At 33.1% G+C, this 18,630-nt stretch overlaps 1 protein-coding gene across 2 annotated transcripts; it reads right to left on the minus strand.

Annotated features, from left to right (window-relative positions):
- On the minus strand, positions 1 to 9,233 carry LOC148605084 (GTPase IMAP family member 4-like). Of its 2 annotated transcripts, none has more exons than XM_088550504.1 (2): positions 9,122 to 9,233; positions 1 to 1,229 (listed from the first exon to the last, which is right to left on the minus strand). In XM_088550504.1, the coding sequence occupies exon 2, from the start codon at positions 1,060 to 1,062 to the stop codon at positions 274 to 276; it is 789 nt and encodes a 262-aa protein (XP_088406630.1). In that variant the 5' UTR covers positions 1,063 to 1,229; positions 9,122 to 9,233; the 3' UTR covers positions 1 to 273. The 2 variants fall into 2 exon arrangements, with proteins under 2 accessions (XP_088406630.1, XP_088406629.1); XM_088550503.1 differs by lacking the exon at positions 9,122 to 9,233 and adding an exon at positions 3,509 to 3,582.
- Positions 9,234 to 18,630: the final 9,397 nt, after the last annotated feature.

Raw genomic sequence — 18,630 nt, forward strand, 5'->3', positions numbered from 1 at the left:
TTAAAATTTATTTGTTTTTGAAAAAAAACCTTTTATTTTCATAAATTGTAAATCATATAGAAGATATATTTCGTCTTTGTGAACTCCTGGCACATTGCAGCTAAAATTTATATATTTTTTCTAGATTTTATTTTTGTTGTATTAATTTTTTTTTTCAGAGTGAAAGTACATGTACTTTAATCCGTGGATACCAAATTTCGCGAAATAGGGAAGAAACACATGTTCGTTGATTCTTGAATTTGTTTTTGTAAATGCGTTTTGTATCACTTCTTCTTAAATCCAATTGAATGTAACAAGATCCCGGATACCACAAGCAATTTTTGTCATGATACCCGGCTCTGCTCTCTCTACTGTTCTTCTCAGATCGCATCTTATTCTTTCCTCTGCATTTCTTTGGTTAATTTCGTTTTCTTCTCTCATTTTTTGCAATTCCATTTCCAGTTCTTTTTTCTTTTTCTGTTCTTTCTCCTCTTCAATCCTTCTATTGATTTCTTCTTGACGTTCTCTTTCTCTTTTAAGTTCTTCTTCCCGTTGTTTCTTAATTTCCTCTTGTATTTTCCTCTCCGTTTCAAGATACATTTCGTTAGTATAACAATTTCCACCATTTTTCTGAATCATGTCATTTATCATATCAAATAGACGATTGACTTGTTCTTTTTTCCTTTTGTCTTGCGCTCTGTTATTAAAGCCAATACAGCGGTTTTCACACATATCGATAACCTCACGCAAATCATCTGGAACTGCCTCAAGATAGGATTTGAACCGGTCTTGCTCGGACATTCTCCCCTCATCTAAAGTGTCAATCTTTGTAAACAAAATTATGATATAATTCTTGGCTTGTTCTCCAAACATAGAAAGAAACTCTTTAACGGAATTCTTTTCTTCTGGTGAAAATCTCCCTATCTGCAGGATTAGCAAAAAGCAATGCACACCCGGAGCTGTAATACCGACACATTTAACAACTTCCTTTTTTGTTTCCTCATTTGAAAGTTGATTATCAAAAAGACCAGGAGTATCGACTAAAATAACTTTTTTATCTTTTCGAATCCTTGCCTGCTGCATACACCTCTTCGTCACGGAAAATGCTACATTTTTTGACTCAAACCTCTCGTCACATAGAATTGTATTGCCGGTATGACTTTTTCCTGATCCGGTTTTACCTAGTAAAACTATACGTATTTCATCATCGGGTGTAAAGACACGTTCTTCTTTCTTGTTAAAAATTTTGGCTACAAATAAAAAAAGGAATTTACGATTCAATCGTTAAACCACAGTAATTTGATATAATACGAAATAACATAACTGAATCATTTATGATAAAGTATAAACAATTATCTATTTAATACATATTTGCAAAAAAATGTAGAGTACAACAAAATAATTTTAGGAATCAATATAATTGGTTCAACTAATAACATTTATAATATTAATGCAAAAATACGATGCTCATGGTACAGTTCCTGTTTGTCAAATATTTGACACCTTATCTCTTTAAATGGTTGGTAGTATTTTTATCTTCAGAAAAATAGTAAGGATCATTTTTTTATTTTTCATAGTTTCTTCTGTTTTTATTCATTCTTTCCAAATAATTTCGTCCTTATGTCCAGTCGTGAAAAAAACAATTTTCAGATTTTTTTTAATTCTGGGCTTTAGTTTAGAAGTTATTTTTTTTTATCTATTTTGTCATGTACAGTTCTTCTATTCATTGTGCTCAATCAACACTTTTGAATATTTATTCTCTTTTGACGGTATTTTTGCTAGTGTACCTTATGAGCAATGTTTTATTTTCTGAAGAAGATTAGACAGAGGATGACGTACGTATTTGTGTGTATTATAATGTCAAATTTGGTTTAAGTTGGTCTCAATACTAAATAACAAAATATGTTATGTGTATCAAAACGGTGATCTTATATCTCACCTTAAATCAAACAAATTAGTTTTAGACAGATCATGATATCTTTCATCACCGTTTAGCGATTTAAAACTTTATGTTTCGTAGTAATCAAGGGAACCAAGGTGATTGCGGTAATCAAAAGAATGCAATCCAGGGACAAAGACCAGACATGAAAAACAGACATACACAACAAAGAACATGAACTAGCTAAAATCATACATACAAAGTAACAAAAGTAAATGAGCAACTCGGACTCCACTAAAAACTGGGAGCATGGACCAGGTGCAGCGGTAGGGTAAGCGGCCTCTGCTTTTATACAAACACCCGCCGAGTTGCTCATAAAAAGTCAAGTCCGGGGTAGACAAACGAGGAAAGGAAAACTATGACCCGTTGAATAAATCAGTTTTCATGGTGCAGATGGATACACCATTACGATCCACGAGTTCATGATGACGACCATAAAACTAACTTCTGTAGTGATGACTTCAATCTTGTAGCAACATAACCCTGTTCAAGAAGCCTATTTGTTAGAGTTCTAGCGCGATACAAAAAGTCTGCGTAGTTTCGGCAAGCTCTGGCATAACGGATGAGTTGTGATATGAACACGCCATACGCAGGTGCTGAAGGGATGTTGCGATAGATGAAAGGAAAGTTGACAATTCTGAATGAAAAGTCATCACGTTTGTCGTAAAATTTGGTCAATAGTCTTCCTTTACCACCGATTTCTTAGTGTGGGTCAAGATATGAGGCTGACTTCAAAACACTGGATATTCAATATAATTATGTTCGAGGTAAGTTGGACAATAATTTCAGAAATAATTTTTTTTTTACAATTTTACAAATTATACAAAATATATATTTGACGATAATGTAATTATAAATATAAGTTTAAAAAAACTTACATGCAACCTCAAATGTCATTCAAATGAACAACAAGCTGTTATGGTTTTTCAGATGAGTTGTGGATTAGAAGATGGTTATTTGGTCTATCAATGACAGAGTCCATGTCTTGCATCAATAATGTTTGAAATGTCATTCAGATTGAACAACATCAGAGACGGTGCGTAGTGATATTATATGTGAGTTCGCAAACATTGTAGCTCTAACGCATGTTTTTTTTATCTTCTCACACATTTTGGGAAAAAGGCGGCGAAGTATTTTTTCATTTTTTACAAAGCCTTCAAAATACACATGTATACTAAATCCTTTTATGGAGAGTGCTTTTATTCTTGACAGAGACTGTTGAATTTCATATTGTCCTTTGAGTAGAAAAACAGAACCTTTCAGATGAAAAAGATCTAATCCTTCACAAATTGTATAATCATTGATTAGATGAATTTTAAGGGTTGGCACATTTATACTTCAACAATTTAGTTGCATACGTTCTGAAAATTAATGTTACAGTCTTTTTTTATATAAAAAAAATGAAATCAAAATTTTAACTCTCATAGTTTTGATTTCTATTGATATTGAAAAGAAAACATAAAAAGCATTGTAATTATAGTTAATTAAAAAACTTATTACAATTAAACAACAATTTAGAATGACTGTGAAACTCCTTGTGCTAAAAAAATACACCGATGCTTGTCTAAATTTGAAATGATTAAAACTTACAAAATAGACCAGCCATTCTTCCTTAGATGATATTGGCGTATGTATACAACATGTCACATCGTGTTATGGCGGCAGTCATAGAAGTACATATAGATACCTTTAATAATCTTTTTCTATTATTAATGTGCACTCGAGCGGCAGATCTGTGAGGATCGGTTTTCAACATAGAGGGCACCTGGTTGTGTAAATTGATGACTATTGATCTAGTATCGATCGTCATATGATCTTGTTTGACCTTCTGATGACAGCTTGTCTAAGAATAAGTGACCAGGAGATGGTGGGGACCAAGAGGGAGGATAGATGGGAACCTGAAGTGACCGGGATGGAAGGGGGCTGAAGTGGACCTTAGGTATGTCCGAAAATGGACCTTGCGGGAACCGAAAGTGGATGGAGGACCAATAAAGGGAATATGGGCCCTAGACCTAGAAAGGCGACCTTTAAATGTTGGGAGGAAACAATCTCCATTGGTATCCTCATTAAATGTCCTAATTAGTGTCATTGTGTAGTATACTATAAAAAAGTAAGGTAAAAAAGGGGGGCGGGTATTTTGACTTGTCTTTTTTTCTTGTATATTGCTTTTTTTAATTTTTACATTTTCATTACCGTTAATTGTTTTTTTTAATTATTTTTGTTAATTATTTGTTATTTCATTGTCATTGTCTAATAATTGATTGGAAACTTTGAATAGATTTTAAATTTTGATTTGATTTTCGTTGTGTCCAATGGATTGTGTAATTTGAATAGATGTCTCACGGATTAGACAGATGTTTGAAACTTCACATTTTAGTGGCGATTTCAATAGCCCATGTACTGATTTTTAACAACATCAGATATGGTGCGTAGTGATATTATATGTGAGTTCGCTAACAGTGTAACTCTAACGTATGTCTTTTTTTTGTCTTCTCACACATTTTGGGAAAGAGGCGGCAAAGTATTTTTTTCATTTTTTACAAAGCCTTCAAAATACACATGTATACTAAATCCTTTTATGGAGAGTGCTTTTATTCTTGACAGAGACTGTTGAATTTCATATTGTCCTTTGAGTAGAAAAACAGAACCTTTCAGATGAAAAAGATCTAATCCTTCACAAATTGTATAATCATTGATTAGATGAATTTTAAGGGTTGGCACATTTATACTTCAACAATTTATTGCATACGTTCTGAAAATTAATGCTACAGTCTTTTTTTATATAAAAAAATGAAATCAAAATTTTAACTCTCATAGTTTTGATTTCTGTTGATATTGAAAAGAAAACATAAAAAGCATTGTAATTATAGTTAATTAAAAAAACTTATTACAATTAAACAACAATTTAGAATAATTGTGAAAAGTTATCGGGAGTGCCCTGTTTCATGTCTATCAATAAATATCCGTGGGGTTTGGCGGGGGTATGCTCGTACGATTTCAAAAAGTAGTTTGACTTTTTGGGAAACATTTGTTGGAATATGGTTGTGGCCTGTGATACGTCTCTGGAATATATAGGTAATGGGCATTCAGATTGATGGTTCTGTGATACTTGCTTTTGTTAAACAGATTCTGAACCAGCAATATAACACTTATATTTTTATGGTGAGAATACTTCGTGAAGAGATGCGAGATAGATTCAGTGACCAAATTCACCATATCGTCTAGAACAAGCAAGTGTCTTTCTATGGGATCCAAGGGAGTCCTTGTACAAAGTCGACATCCTCCATGGTTCCATAAATCGTCTGAACACGTCATAGCACCATGTTATCCTTTCGGATCTAGGCATCATCATGTGTTTTACGTTTTATACAAATCGGCGTACAAACATCGTTTTTTCCACTTCCGACGGGTCTTGCTATGACTCAAAAATGGTAAAGGGAATGGCCCACGGCATAAATGTCCAAGCAAGAGAATCGTCTGTCGGATGTATAAAAAAGTTCTCTTCAGCTAGGTCCTAGAGCAAGCTTTCTTGAGCTTAATTTTGGATCGATTAGCGTAGCCCTTTTATTGAAGTATAAAGGTCTTGGTGTAGTCCATTCCTCAAAGAATGCTAGTGAAGTCCGGTCATCAAAGTATCATAGTCCAATATGTGGGTTTGACTGGGATTTATCTGTGGATAGGGTCTGTACCTTGCGGTATCTGAATATTTACGGTGAACTCATCTCATATGTCTGTTTAAACTATCCATTCTACTTAAATACTTTGAACAGATGGAACAAGGGAACATGTTTACTCTACGACAGTCTATGTACAACTGTCACTTTTTCCGGGTTAAACTCATTTATATATGGTTTCTAGAACATTGTTTGGTTTACCATATGTGTATAAATGGTTGTTCATTTATGTGTGTGTGTGTGTGTGTGTGTGTATTTGTAGGTGTCTGTGTATGTATGTAGGTGTGTGTGTTTGTATGTACGTGTGTGTGTGTGTGTGTGAGATTGGAGTCAGATACACCAAAACTTAACCATAGGCTTAACCCTTGCCATAGACTTGATGCTATATCTAACTCTAACCCTAATCCTAACCCTTTATTTTTATGACTTTTTTCCTTTTACTCATTATTGTTTTGGTACATCTAGTACATTGGGTTATTTATCTTATTTCTCGAAAACTTTTGATAAAAAAAGTATTTATTACGCATCGATAAAATATCGAATAAAAAAGTAAAAAAAAGAAAGAGTAAGGACAAGACCTGAAAAAAAAACAACTAAAAAATGTCACATCGGAGTTAGATAGTTAGATGGGGTATGGTTATGGTAAAGATGGTGTCGAGTAAACACAGAAAAGACCGGACTAAAGAGAGTTGTTTTAACGCTAGGATAAATGTCATAGTGAGGGTTATAGGTCACGGGTAAGGGTAAGATTTAGTGTTTGATCTCGGGTAAGGTATTCGTCTTGGATACAGTTAGATCTAGGTTAAGGTCTTCACCTTCATTACAGTTAAATCTATAGTTTGGTCTAGGGTTAGGCCCTTAGTTATGATTAAGGGTAGGGTTTGAAGTATTTGTCTAGGGGGAGTTGTCTTGTGTTAGGGTAAGGTAGAGATAGGTTTAGGTAAGGACTCGGTTAAAGTCAAATCAAGATTTAAGTCTTTTACTACGTTTTTGTCTTGATGGTTTGGGGTGAGGTCTTTAATGACAGTTAGATCTACAGTTAGTTATGCGGTTATGGTATGTTGCGGGTACTTGTTTCGCTTCAGAGTTATGTTAAGGGTTAGTGTACGGAATAGATTTAAAGACGTAAGGAGAAAACAAAAAACTGTCATGATAAAATAAAAGCTAAGGTTATGGTTAGAGTTTCGGATAGATCTACGGTAGTCTTCATCTTTATCACAGTTAAATCTATAGTTTAGTCTGGGGTTAGGTCTACCTTATAATTAAGTGTATGTATTAGGTCTTAGTATTGCCTAGGGGTGGTGTAAGGTCTTAAATATAGGTATAGGTTAGGTCTAGGTTAAATTTAGATCTAAAGTTAGGTCTCTCGTTAGGTTATGGTCTTGAAGTCGATGGTGATGTCTTTAAAGAAAGTTAAATTTACGGTTAGTTATTGGGCTGGGGTAATATACAGGTACTTGTTTCAGTTTAGGGTTATGTTTAAGATTAGTGTTTGGAATATAGTAAAAGCGTTTGCGTTAAGGCGAAAGAAAATGTCATGATAAAGTTAGAGCTTGGGTTAGGGTTGGAGTTTCAAATAAGGTTTAGTGTCAAGAAAGTTTTGAGATTCAATCTTTTGATATAGGCTCATGTCTATGGCAAAAGTTAAGTATATGGTAAAATGTTGGGTTAGAGTAAGGGTTACGTTTAAGGTTGGGTCGGATGTTGATGTTTGTTTAGGTTAAGTTCAGATTAGGGTAAGGGGTTAGGTTTAGGGTTAGGGTTAGTGGTAAGGGTTAGGTTTACGGTTAGGGTTAGTGGTTAGGTTTGTGTTAGGGTTAGGGTTAAGTGTATGGTTAAGTATCGGGTTACACCCTGTGTCATGCATAGAGTAAAGTTCAGTAGGGGTTGGCTCGGGGTTAGGTTTAGGGTTAGAGCTTCAGATAAGGTCTAGTGTCAAGAAAGTTGTTAGACTAAACCGTTAGACGTAGGATCAAGTCTATGGCAAGGTTAAGGCCTATGGTTAAGTGTTAGGTTAAGCTTAGGGTTATATCTAAGGTTGGGGTCCAATGTTGATGTTTGTTCAGGGTTATGGTTAAGTTCAGGTTAGGGGCTAGGGTTGGTGGTAAGGGTTAGGGTTACGCCTTGTACTATGTATAGTGTTAAGGTCAGTAGGGGTTGGTTTAGGGTTATGGTGAGGGTTAGGGTTTCAGATAAGGTCTAGTGTCAAGAAAGTTGTTAGACTCAACCATTAGATATAACATCAAGTCTATGGCAAGGGTTTAGCCTATTGTTAAGTTTTGGGTTGGGCTTAGGGTTATGTTTAAGGTTGATGTCAGATGTTGATGTTTGTCTATGATGTATGTCAAGAAATTAGACTAAACCATTAGACGTTGGATCAAGTCTATGGCAAGGTTAAGGCCTATGGTTAAGTGTTTGGTTAGGCTTAAGGTTATAATTAAGGTTGAGGTCAGATGTTGATGTTTGCCTATGGTAATAATTAAGTTAGGGTTAGGGATAGGGGTTATAGTTAGGGTTAGGGTGAATCTGACCACACACACACACACACACACACACACACACGTACAAAATACAGAAATCACTAAAACCATAGCTACAATTTATTTTTTTTTCTTAAAATTTGGCAAATTTTTATTTGGGATGCGGATTAATGTCTTCTTTAAAAACCATGGATGTTTGATTAAATTTATACTGATATATTTAACGTATTGATGTGTTACAACAAAAACACAAAACACAATAATAAAACCCATAATATATAATATAACACCTCTCCTCCAAAACAAACAAGGGTTAAACAACAGTTGTTAAAACTGTTATATTACTTAATCGAAATGCCAGAGAAAACTGCCAAAAAATGCTATACTTATTTAGTAAAGATTGACAAGTTCATGGTAGTGGAATAAAACGAGGATTACAACAGTCTTCAAATATTTGTCACGATAATTGCTCTAGATTATCTAGTAACTAACGGAATCTACACAGTTTACTTATGCTATCGGTACCGTCAGTACTGGCATGAGGTAAGTATGAGATTTGTAGAGGTTTGTGTAGTAAATATTAATATGTCAATGTACAACTCGTATAATGACTACGATTTATGATAAGGAGTAACGAAAATATGAGGTATCATTGTGTATGGTTATATACCGCAAAGCTGAAAATACTAAATCATGGGATTTATTTGAAAAAAAAATCTGCCAGCACTTCACAATGGCCTTGATAAAGCGATTAAGTCGATAGCATACTTCAAGAGTGTGCTTATTTTGAGCAAGTGCTTTCAAAATTTCTGACGAAAATAGTTAATGGATGCAAATCTCGAAGAAGAAGTTATTATAATCCTCCGAAAGGTATATATCCTTGCTAAAATGAATCTGTAATACAATGTTTAAGTAAAAGATCAGTACAATAGCTTGGATTCAAAGTAATAAATGGTAATCAATGAATGTTTTACATAAATAGAAACGACGTCTCTGTGTCTTTATTTACAAAACTATTTCAGAAATGAGTGTAGAATGGAATAACTTACCGTCTTTAACGTATATTTCCCTAACTGTGTAGTTATCGAAATAATTGCGCCATATTTAAACCCTTGTACAATATCTAGAAATCAGAAATTTCCTGGAAAATTACAAATTCGTGTAATGGTAATGTAATGGGATACTCGAAGCTGTTGCATAAATAAGGAAAAAGAGAAACAGAGACAATTATTTGCCGTATCATATCTTTTCAATTCATTGTTTTGACTATAATGAGGGCTTCGGAGGGAAAATAGGAAATCCTTAAGAAACCTTGAAGCGATCAGTAATAAAAAAATAAGATCTGAATAAAACATTAGACATGGAAAACAGACAAACACAACAAAGAACATAAAGTAACTAAAATCATACATACAAAGTAACAAAAGCAAAACACTTTACAAAATTTAAACAAACAAAATTTGTTTTCTTCCTTGATTTGTCGGAAATCTTTACTCAACGTACTCATACTCATAAGCGCTCAAAAGACGTCATTTATTAATCAAGTCCCTCAAGTAGCAATGTAAAATTCAAAGTCGCAGTTGTCTTTAACATTTAAATCGTGTTCAGGTGTGCTTATAATACTAGTGTGATAGGTCCTGAAATAATTCCTTATTTATAAACTTTTTTTGTTTTTCACAACAATTATTACAAGTCCATGTACCTCAATGCTGTATTAAGTGGAATAGAGGCAAAAACAGGACAAAACCGTCAAAATCTTCCAAAGATTTATATTGCAAAATTACTGATGGCTGACTTTCTTGTACATACACATTTGATTTGAAATGCATCAGCTCAGTCAATACCCTTGAGATGAAATCTAATCAGTAATATCTAAACAAAAATGTTTTCATGTTTCATACATTTCATTGACAATGAATTGGACAATTTTCTTCATTCATTTAGTCAGAGTTCAAATGAACTTTTATCAACAGACAATTTTGAAAAAAAATCTACGAAAGGATTTGGATATATTTGTGAAATAACCGACCAAAACTTAAAGTGTTACTTTCAATTGATAATGAACGTCTAACAATCAATGAGCATGAGGATGTAGGTTTTGTAATAGCATTGGTGAAGAATAGAAAGACAAGCAATAATTTAAAATTGGACTCTTGATTCAGACGTATTATTGTAATAAGACTCATTTGATCAATAAAAAAGCATCTCTATAGTTATCTACCGGTTTTCAAATTATAAAATAAATCTCTCATAGTCGTTTTTGGCTCTTAGGGATATATACCTATCGTCAGTCTACAGGTCTGAACATTTGGGCACAGGTCCGTCTCACAATGCTGATCAATTTTACTCTCAGAATTAATTTAAACCCTTTTGTTTTATAAATCTTAAAGTTGATCTCTATGGTATATTTTAAGTAACAATGGCCATATTTTTGTCGTAGCAAAAGTCCCAACACAGAAACTATTAGAGACATCCTAAGAAAAATTCAAGCAAATTTAAGTTATAATCCTGCCAATAAATTCAGAGGAGAAGTATCCAAATTTCGGAATGGAAAAAAGCTCAAGCATCCGTTAATGGATCGTTCTAAAAATTTCGACATAGGTTCGTCTCACCATGCTGAACAACTTCACCCCTACCAGATTTTAGCTAAACACAGCAGTTTTTCAGCAGTTTTTGAGTTAAGAAAAATGAATCAGGAATTTTTGTAAGGCAAAAAATTCAAAATCAAACTGAAATTTAAAAAAAAATATATATTTTAGAGTGATGATCCTTTTTAGTCTCTTTATATGTAACTTGACAATAATAATAATTAAAAAAAACGTGTACTTCACCAGAATAGCAAGACTAGAGACCCGATTTGAAATGATTAGCTTCCATTACGAATACATATATCAACATTAAATCAATACATTCGGTGCGCTGAAACTTGTTTGCACGAAAATGGAAATTTAGTTACAAGTTACAAGAACAATCAAATTATCATCAATATTTATGCGTTATTCTTAGACACAATTCAAATGAAACAATCCATACGATTGTCGATAGCCCACATAGTTGGCATAAGTTATCAGAATAGAAAAATAAAATACATGTCACCAACATAAATCATATCTCATATGCACGATATGAAAAATTGTTACGTTAGTATGTTTTAGGCAAAGATATATGAAACATGAAGAAAACAGAAAAACAACCACCGAGTTGCTCATAAAAAGTCAAGTCCAGGGTAGACAAACGAGGAAAGGTAAACTATGACCCGTTGAATAAATCAGTTTTCATGGTGCTGATGGATACATCATAACGATCCACGAGTCATGATGTCGACCATAAAACTTCTGTAGTGATGACTTCAAACTTGTAGCAACATAACCCTGGTCCAGAAGCCTATTTGTTAGAGTTCTAGCGCGATACAAAACGTCTGCGTAGTTTCGGCAAGCTCTGGCATAACGTATGAGTTGTGATATGAACACTCCATACGCAGGAGTCGAAGGGATGTTGCTACAGATGAAAGGAAAGTTGACAATTCTGAATGAATTCAGGCCTGTGGTCAATACTTCTTATATATGCAATTAACGGACAAATGTACAAAACTATCAAAAATATGTATATTGATATAAGATCTCGTATTCTTAATGGTTCTGAACAGTCAGATTATTGTGCATGTAATATTGGTGTACGACAGGGAGAAAATTTATCGCCTGCGTTGTTCTCCTTGTATATTAATGATCTTCAAAGCTTTTTTGACAGTAGGAATATTAATGGTTTAGACTCTGTAACAGAGGACATATATTCAGAATTAAATCAATATCTAAAACTTTTTGTGATACTCTATACAGACGACACAGTTCTACTATCTGAATCGCAATATGACCTACAGAAACAATTAGATATATTACTTAAATATTGTAATATGTGGAAACTTAAAGTTAATGTAGAGAAAAGTAAGATTGTTATATTTTCGAGAGGCAGAATGCTAAATGATTTGTCATTTACATATAATAACGTATCATTAGAAATTGTATCTGAATTTAATTATTTAGGGGTCTTGTTAACAAGTTTAGGAAGTTTTTCAGCCGCTACAAAAGCTCAAGCAAGCAAATCCACGCGTGCTATGTACGATGTAATTCGTAAGGGCAGATCCTACAACTTATCAATCGAATGTCAATTTAACCTTTTTGATGAAATAGTAAAGCCTAGTTTATTATATGGCAGTGAACCCTGGGGATTTGGAAATAATAAGGTATTAGAGGGAGTACATCTTAAATTTTGTAAAATTTTATTGCAGTTGAAAAAGTCAACCCCCAATTTTATGGTCTACGGGGAACTTGGTAGATATTTATTAGATATAAATGTAAAACTTCGAATGATCAATTATTGGGGAAAGCTTATACAGCGGCCAGAAAAACTTCCATCAATATTATATAGACTTGCGTTACAAAAGTACGGTATTAATATAGAATGGATAATACATGTTAGATCTATTGTAAATGGTTGCAGAATGTCATTTGTATGGAATAGTCAATCGTTTACAAATCTAACTTGGTTGTATAACAATGTAAAACAAATTGATCAGTTAAAACAAAGTTGGTATTCATATATCAACACATCACTAAAAACCTTAAATTACCGTCTCTTTAAGGACAGATTGGAATTTGAGAATTAAATTAATATTCTTGATGACAAAAACATCATTACGATGTGCAGATTTCGAACACTTAACCATCATTTGCCCATAGAAAAGGGAAGATGGCAGAACATTCAAAGAGAGCAAAGGAAATGTACTCTTTGTAATTCGGGTGATATCGGCTACGAGTTTCACTTTTTATTTGTTTGTAAAATTTTGGAAAACGATAGAAAAAAGTTGTGGAAAAAAAAGTATATCTGCAGACCAAACTGTTTAGATTTTAACGAATTGATGAACACAAAGAACGTTTCAGTGCTTGTTTAATTATGCAAATTCATGCAAATTATTAATAAAAAAAAATCAGTCTTCAGGATAATTGTTTAAATACTAGTACAAACTCTGTCTTACTTTTTCACTATATCTTAATTATTTACTGTATTAATGTATCTCTATACCATTGTTTATATGTGGTTTATGAGAATAAAGACATGTACACATATACAAGTCCTAAATATAGTGCGCAAAGTGGTTGTGTTGTTGCCATACGGGCATGTATGCCTAACAAAAATGAGAAGTTAACAGAAAACAAGAAGAACTTTAGTCTTGCTTTCTGAACACGATTATCGGACTCGTACATTGGACCACTCTGCATAATATAAACAAGTTATATTTGAAGATTCATTATTCTTTTGGCACATGTAGACATTTTTAATGCACCAAAATGGGGATTGAGCACCAATGAGGTAGCACTTCCATATATGGTAAGTAGGTGTTACTTCCGGTTTTCATTTATGCATATTAATCAGGTTGATAACACAAATAAATTATTCTAACTTTATTTAGCGCTGACCTGATGAGAAAACTTTTGTTATACTCCTATCTAAACATACTCTAGTTTTTATAAATATAAATTTAAAAACAATGCATTTTTTGTGTCATATCGCCTTTAATGGAAGTATTTACCTTTTGGCTGAGTTTCTCACATATTTTTTTCATATTCAAATTTTCTTCGAACAATTAGAGATTTTTCTATTAATTTTATATTTATGCAAGGAGGTCGATAACATAAAACCTTGTTATTCTTATAATTTTCTATTATAATAATCCATTTCATATATATGAACATATGCCCCTTTTATTTAAATTAATAAACGTCTGGTGTTACGTTTTAAAATGACTTAATTCAAAACAAATTTCTTTTTGTTAACTTTTTTTCAGGTTATCGCTCTCTTGTTAAAAGTAACTACTGAATTATTTATATAGATTTTATTCCCATAGGCTTCCACAAGCCTACGGAACTGTTCGCATTTTCAAATTGTTCATATATCTCAATTGCTTTTATATATATAAAACTAATTATGCTTTAGAACCTATCAAATTTAGCCGTCCTGATGAGACCCACGATATATAGTCAAGGACGTTTAAAAACCTCTTAGTAACTACCCTTTAAATTTGCACTTTAAAATAAATCTAAAACAGATGATTCAATCTGATTAAATGTCTAATTCTAGTATAAATATAATGTTAGTCTGTTGACATTGTGTGCACCTAACAATACTAGACATACATTTGTTTTCCCTTGACAGAAAATACTGAACACTCTTAACGCACTCTTAACACTACTGAAGCGATGTTGAGTGAAGCTACTGAATTTATTGAAATTGCTTTTGACAACTCTTAACTACATATACTGAATTTGCACTGAATTGCCACTGAAAAAAAACACTGAAACTCTTAAAACTACTGAAATCAAATTTGTTTTCAGTAGATATAAAGTAGAAAATGGCCAATTCAGTAAAAATTTCGGCTACTAGTGATTATGTTTAAGGAAAGCAATAAAAACATAGATCTTAATGTATTTCATTCCGATAAAAATCTATTACTGTTCAGGGAGAATCAAGGTCTTTCGATTTTATTTTAGAATCCACAAGAGATATACATTATATATTAGTAAGAATTACAATCCTAAGTGACATATGTAATATAGAAAGGTAAATAGTTTTTCCCCAGATTTTCCAAAATTACTTCCGATTAGTTAAATGTTTCATTGCATCTTGCAGACAAGAACAATTTAAAAAAAAACAAATAATTAAAATAAATAAATAAATAAATAAATAAAAATACAATAATAAAAAAACACAACAAAATATTAATTTAAAAAGTTGTTTTCTTCCTTCTATGTTGTATATTTAATACATGAATAATATACCAGTCATATAAAATAGACAATAATTTGGTTACATTGTTATCGTATAAAAGGGAAAAACACACTTCATCGTGTAGCATTGTATAGTAGGTGATGTATTGTTGCCTTGTCTTGATTTCTTATTTGTCTCAGACATTGTCGAATAAATTCATCAAATTTAAGTATTGCCATATTGACTATCCATACCTCTTACATTGTCATTACACTCGTTTTCGCCTAGTTTTAGTTTGCAGTAATCCCTCGTGTTTTAGAGTCTTTTTTTTTTGGATAGAATAAGACTATTTAATAGGTGATGTGTGTATTAAGAATACCACATTGAATGATATTGTTGATTATGATGGTGGTAAACTGTCTGGAATGTGTTGTTGTAAGCTCCGAATAATAACTACATATTTGTTCGATAAAGAGGATGTTCATGTAAAAATCAAGCAGATCCTATACTATAGGTGGCACAGGGTAAATTTTACCTCACTAATTTTTTTGTTGCAATGTAATTTGTTTTCATATGTATGAGAGATAGTACGAAGTATGTTTTAAATCAACAACGGATGACTTTAAAAATGCATTTAGAGTTCCTTAACAAATCAACCAAATCTCGATGGTTCGTCATGCTTGTAGTCAAAGATATCAATCGGTTAAATACCACTAATCGAACAAATGCGGCCTATTTAGATAATAAAGTACCTAAGAATTATACACTAAGTTTTATTGAATATGGTAACAAGCTCCCTGTAATTACTTACATGTCCACACAATTATACAGGCACTATGGCGCAGTCTATATGCGATTTGTGTAATGAAAAAAGGGGAGTGTATTATAGAGGAATCAAGGGAACCAAGATTATACCGGTAATCAAAAGAATGTAATCCAGGGACAAAGACCAGACATGGAAAACAGACATACACAACAAAGAACATAAAGTAACTAAAATCATACATACAAAGTAACAAAAGTAAATGAGCAACTCGGACTCCACTAAAAACTTGGAGCATGGACCAGGTGCACCGGTAGGGTAAGCGTTCTCTGCTTTACTAGAAACACCCGCCGAGTTGGTCATAAAAAGTCAAGTCCGGGGTAGACAAACGAGGAAAGGAAAATTATGACCCGTTGAATAAATCAGTTTCCATGGTGCTGATGGATACACCATAACGATCCACGAGTTCATGATGACGACCACAAAACTTCTGTTATGTTACGAATGTAAACAAGTGCTTTGCGCGCCTTGCAGAATGCTTTATTGCACAATTCACAATTTAAAAAATCACACAATAACGATTTGATTAAAGTTGATCGATTAGTATATAATTCTGTTCATGAATGCCAAATACACAAAGAACACTTCGTTTGTTATTGCACAGCTTGCAAATGCCTAATATGTAATACTTGCATTTTAATTAACCACCACAAAGGACACAATTTTGAAGGAATGAGACTGCGAAAGCGGCAAGAATGTATATGCAAAATATGGTAGTTGGTTGCAAAGCAAAAGTAGCTGAAGTTGAAAACGTCATATCGAATATTGAGTCTGGGTTTTTGGCGAATGTCCATAAAGAGGGAATGGAAAAGAACGCTTAGATTCAAAAAGCAATATCATTACTACATGAACTTATTGACATGGTAAAAGAAAGTAAAATTAAGGATGTTAATGCTTTTGTGCATATTGAAACTGAGCATCTGAAAACTTCATTGAAAGCTGCCAAGAAACTTCAAAATTAATGCAGAGAGGCTATCGGAAAACTCAAACAAATACAGGATATACAGATGCGATCACTTCTAACCTCTCTTAAATTCTGTCAGAATCTGTCGGGATTTCTGTTGTACGACAGCAGATAGAAATCCTGACAGGGTCTGACAGGGTCTGACAAAGGCTGTCCTTGGTCAGGTCACATTTTGCTCTATTCTCTGACAGATCCTGACAGACACTATCGTTGGTCGTGACAAAGACAATATGAAAAGTTTTTCTAAACTGTCATACCCCTGGACAGTTCCTGACACTAAATATGTCTATTCTGTGTGACGTAATTAACAGGAAGTCCGCGATTAATAAATAAAACTGTGTGACTAATGTAAATAACCTAATCCGATTATGAAAAATATCTGGATTTCAAAATTTATATATATAGAATAAATATACGTATATATACAGAATGTGACGACTGACGACTCTATTCGCTACGCTGCTCCATCGGATCAAATTGATACAGGGAAGATACATAAACGTATAGAAAGGTCTGAAAAATTCCCAACGATGTATATATAGCCTAGCTGGCCGAGTGGTCTAGGGCGCTGGACTTAGTGCAGGCGGTGGTGCCATAGATGTCACAACGGTCCAAGTTCGAGTCCTGCGGAGGGAGCGACCAAAAATTTGCATCGCAAATTTGACAGTTCTAACATCGTTGGGAATTTTTCAGACTTTTATATACATATATATATATATATATATATATATATATATATATATATATATATATATATATATATATCCTAAACATGAACACATAAGACGAACTATATAAACAATGTAGCAAACCAATTAAAAATACAAATAAAGCGGAAGAAACAAGACGCCACACAAAAAAGCACTAGAAATATGAACCTCACAAAAAACGTGAGTGACATCATTGGCTCCGGAAGGGTAAGAATGTCCCGCTCCGTCAGTCGGTCATATTGCTAGTGAGTATATTCTGATTATCATTTAGCAACAATAATGCATCTCCGCGACAAAGGGGCGCAATAATTCATTTCAACTGGGTATCATAATACACAAGTAGTTAACAACTTGGAAATTGAGGGAAAATATCCGAAATAGACAACATTTGATTAAGATAGCAAAAAATCATAAAAGTGATAAATTGAAACTTTCATATATTTTTTTAAATTCCCATCGTGTACCCCCTATTTAGATCGAAATAAATTTTGCGATTTCATATAAGCAAAACATGGAGTTTTTCAATTTTGAATAATAACCGTTTATGAAAATAAAGGGAACCATGTTCCAAAATGTAATCAAAAGGATATAATATATAATATTAGACAGGGAAAAAATACATATACAACAAAGAACATGAATAACCAAAAGCACGTGTTAAGAAATAAAGCGACATGGAATGCACTAAAAACTAAGAGCATGGACCGGGTGCATCGGTAGGGTAAGCTTCCTCTGATGCTCTGGAAACACTGGCCAAATTCATGATGACACCTTTTTCTTGCAGCAACAATATTCTGTTAAAAAAACATTGACACTAGTTGACCTACTGAGAACGTTCACTTGCCTAAAGACACACAGTCTTCACCTACTCTGACTGCGAATCATAGTCTTATTGTTCTCGTTTTATTAATATTCCTTCACAGCATCCGCAAGAATTTGAAGTAATATTTCCAATTTATTGAGAGTAGTTCATGGTATTTGGAACTTTCAGCAATAACTTTACGGGAATATTCATTTTCTACGATGCCTGAATCTCCGTTAAAACGTAACCGAACAGTTAGCTTTATAGTCCTCAATCTTGGGCTACTTTTCAAAGTGAAAATATTGTATTCAATAGGTTAAATCGGTAAAGATTAGGGTTTTTTCAACTGTAATACTATTTGGTTTAATTTCTTGTACTTTTATAAAGTACTTAAAATTATAAGACTTAAATTTTGACCTTTTAAATTGCATTTGTTTTCGGGGAAAAATAGATTCATGTTAGATTTTTATAACAAACATTCGCTTATAGTCTTTACA

Source organism: Perna viridis, chromosome 10 (assembly GCF_037379345.1).
Source record: "Perna viridis isolate PV_CMFRI_1.1 ecotype Kerala chromosome 10, ASM3737934v1, whole genome shotgun sequence".
NCBI lineage: Eukaryota > Metazoa > Mollusca > Bivalvia > Mytilida > Mytilidae > Perna > Perna viridis.